The 2,277-nt window shown below is 36.1% G+C and overlaps 1 protein-coding gene across 1 annotated transcript; it reads right to left on the reverse strand.

The window, feature by feature from the left end:
* On the reverse strand, nucleotides 1-2,051 carry LOC147568318 (uncharacterized). The gene is made up of 6 exons (XM_086654776.1): nucleotides 1,827-2,051; nucleotides 1,341-1,539; nucleotides 1,073-1,174; nucleotides 888-994; nucleotides 659-776; nucleotides 1-283 (listed from the first exon to the last, which is right to left on the reverse strand). Exons 1-6 carry the CDS (start codon nucleotides 1,985-1,987, stop codon nucleotides 146-148), a joined length of 825 nt encoding a protein of 274 aa, XP_086510902.1. The 5' UTR covers nucleotides 1,988-2,051; the 3' UTR covers nucleotides 1-145.
* Nucleotides 2,052-2,277: the final 226 nt, after the last annotated feature.

Below are 2,277 nucleotides of genomic sequence, written 5' to 3' on the forward strand. Positions count from 1 at the left end.
TTTTTCTAAAATAAAAATTCCTTCTCGTCTTGGTTAATTGTTAATATCATCCCAGATGCTAACCACAAAAAGACATCAAATGCAGCAACTAAAATAACTTATATGAAGTTTGTCCCCACAAAATATCATCCACCATCTTCCAATGCTACCCTGCTTCAACATCAGCAAAAGCGTTTTTCAACTCTGATGCTATTAAACTTCCAAGTTCGGACATTTGTTTCAAGAGTTCAAAAACATGAGGCCGATGATTCTTCAACAGATCCCCCAACTCTTTTATCAGATCCTATAATTGCAAAAACTCATATTAGTTCTCTTTTCTAAAAACAATATAATCGAACATTTTGTATACACCTAACACCTCTATAACTAATCCAAGGTAAGAAAGACATAAAGATATACACAAACACCAAATCATTTCTCACTATTCTTTCATTGGTTTTCAACGGAAATACAAAAAGCTCTTCATTTGTCCTTCTCTTGATCAGCGGATGCACTTCTTTGTCTTGGGTCTCATCCACTACCAGACTCATGTTTTTTGTTTTTTTTTAAATTAAGATTAATAAAACTTTAACGTTTCAAACTACCTCATCAAAAACAATAATCTGAACAAAAAATCAATAACTATTAAATGAAACTCAAGAACAAAAATAGATATTACCTCGTACTTCTCTCCACTGTACTCTGCAACGGCAGCCCTTGCGTCTTCCTCATCATCCCACTTTCCAACATTGATCAAACTCCTCAGGATATTAAACCTCGTCATCATCCTCTCATCACTGCAACCAAGAGTGGGATATTTGTTTTTTTGAAAGCTTTGAATTAATAATAATAGAAAAAGGATTTACAAGTGTTTAAATGAAAAAAAAAAAAAAAAAAAAAAACGTTACCAAACTAAGTCCTCCCGAGTAAGCACAATATCATCATATATCTCATCCTTTGTCCAAGGGTCTCCAAGCGTGGGATCATTCTTTATCTTATCGATAACACCATCAATCTGTTCATAGAACCAAAATTCAGCAAGAAAATGACAAGACCTAGATGGACTTATGTTAGAGTCGAGGTTTCACAATACCTTATTTAATCTACGTAAACACACAATAGTTTTAGGATAAATAGAAGTGTCGATGAATTCCTTGGAGGCCTCCCTTTCAGCTGCGCATAGATCACCGAATTTCTAAAACCAAGACACCATTTTACAACGTCAAATTTACTATCATAAATTAAAATAAGCCATAATAACAATAAACTTATCCTTTAGATGGAAAAAATGATACAAGATTTGTATAACAAGATAACATGATATAAAATAGTTCACCTTGCTACAATAATATAAAGATTACCTCCCATAGCTTAATCTGATTTCTTATCTCTTTTCCAGTAGTTTGATCCAATTGTACGTAACCACAGTAGTGAGCAACATAGTTTTCAACATCTTTCAGAACTCTTTGAAGACCTGCCACACAGGGACGAATATGCTCTCTCTTCGTTCTTTCATATCTATTTTGCTTCCAAACATACACAAGATCACTAAATCTTTCCCTATAATTAGAAAAACAGAAAATTAATTTTTGTGTTCCTTGATTTACCCTATACAAATTTAAGCTTTATTCAAAACATATAAGTCACAGCCCAGTAATCAGGAATTAGTGAAAAGAATAAGGCGGAGTTGGTGAAATATATGAACAACATAAATCACAAATTGAAACTTATGAATGGAAATAAATAAAACATCAAACTGAAACCCTAAATCATCACAACGGAACCGACAAGAGTTTGGACACAATCACGGATAAAATCTGGAGGGATAAAATCAAAGATATCCATACCTGGCATGTTTCAATTGAGGGAGAAAATTTCGGGTTAATTTGTCAAACTCTTTCTGCGCAATTTTTTCTTCATTTTTTCCGCACAGATTGTTTTTTGCCTCTTCATCTTCTTCCCTGTTTGCCTCCTTGTTTTTTCTTTTTCTCGAGCTGTCTGCCTCCATATGCTCCTCTCACAGTCTCAAAGGCGTTTCCCTTTTTCTTTCTTTCCTTCTTGGGGTTTCTTTCTTCTATAAGACCGTCCTCTTATTTATAGTGCTGAATCTGTAGGGCGTGTGAAACGGGCTGACCCATTCGAATAGGGGTGGGATATTGGCCCGGAAATCCGGAATCCGCCCACGACCGTCCGAGTCCGAAGAGTCCGTGACCGTCCGATGACCGAAGAAGACCGTACCCGCCCGCCCGAAACATCCTAACTGGACAGACGCGGGCAAAAGTCCCTGTCCGGTGGTCC

The sequence above is a fragment of the Eschscholzia californica genome, unplaced genomic scaffold (genome assembly GCF_041429995.1).
Source record: "Eschscholzia californica isolate CP2 unplaced genomic scaffold, dmEscCali1.0.p SCAF_1, whole genome shotgun sequence".
In the NCBI taxonomy this organism is placed as follows: domain Eukaryota; kingdom Viridiplantae; phylum Streptophyta; class Magnoliopsida; order Ranunculales; family Papaveraceae; genus Eschscholzia; species Eschscholzia californica.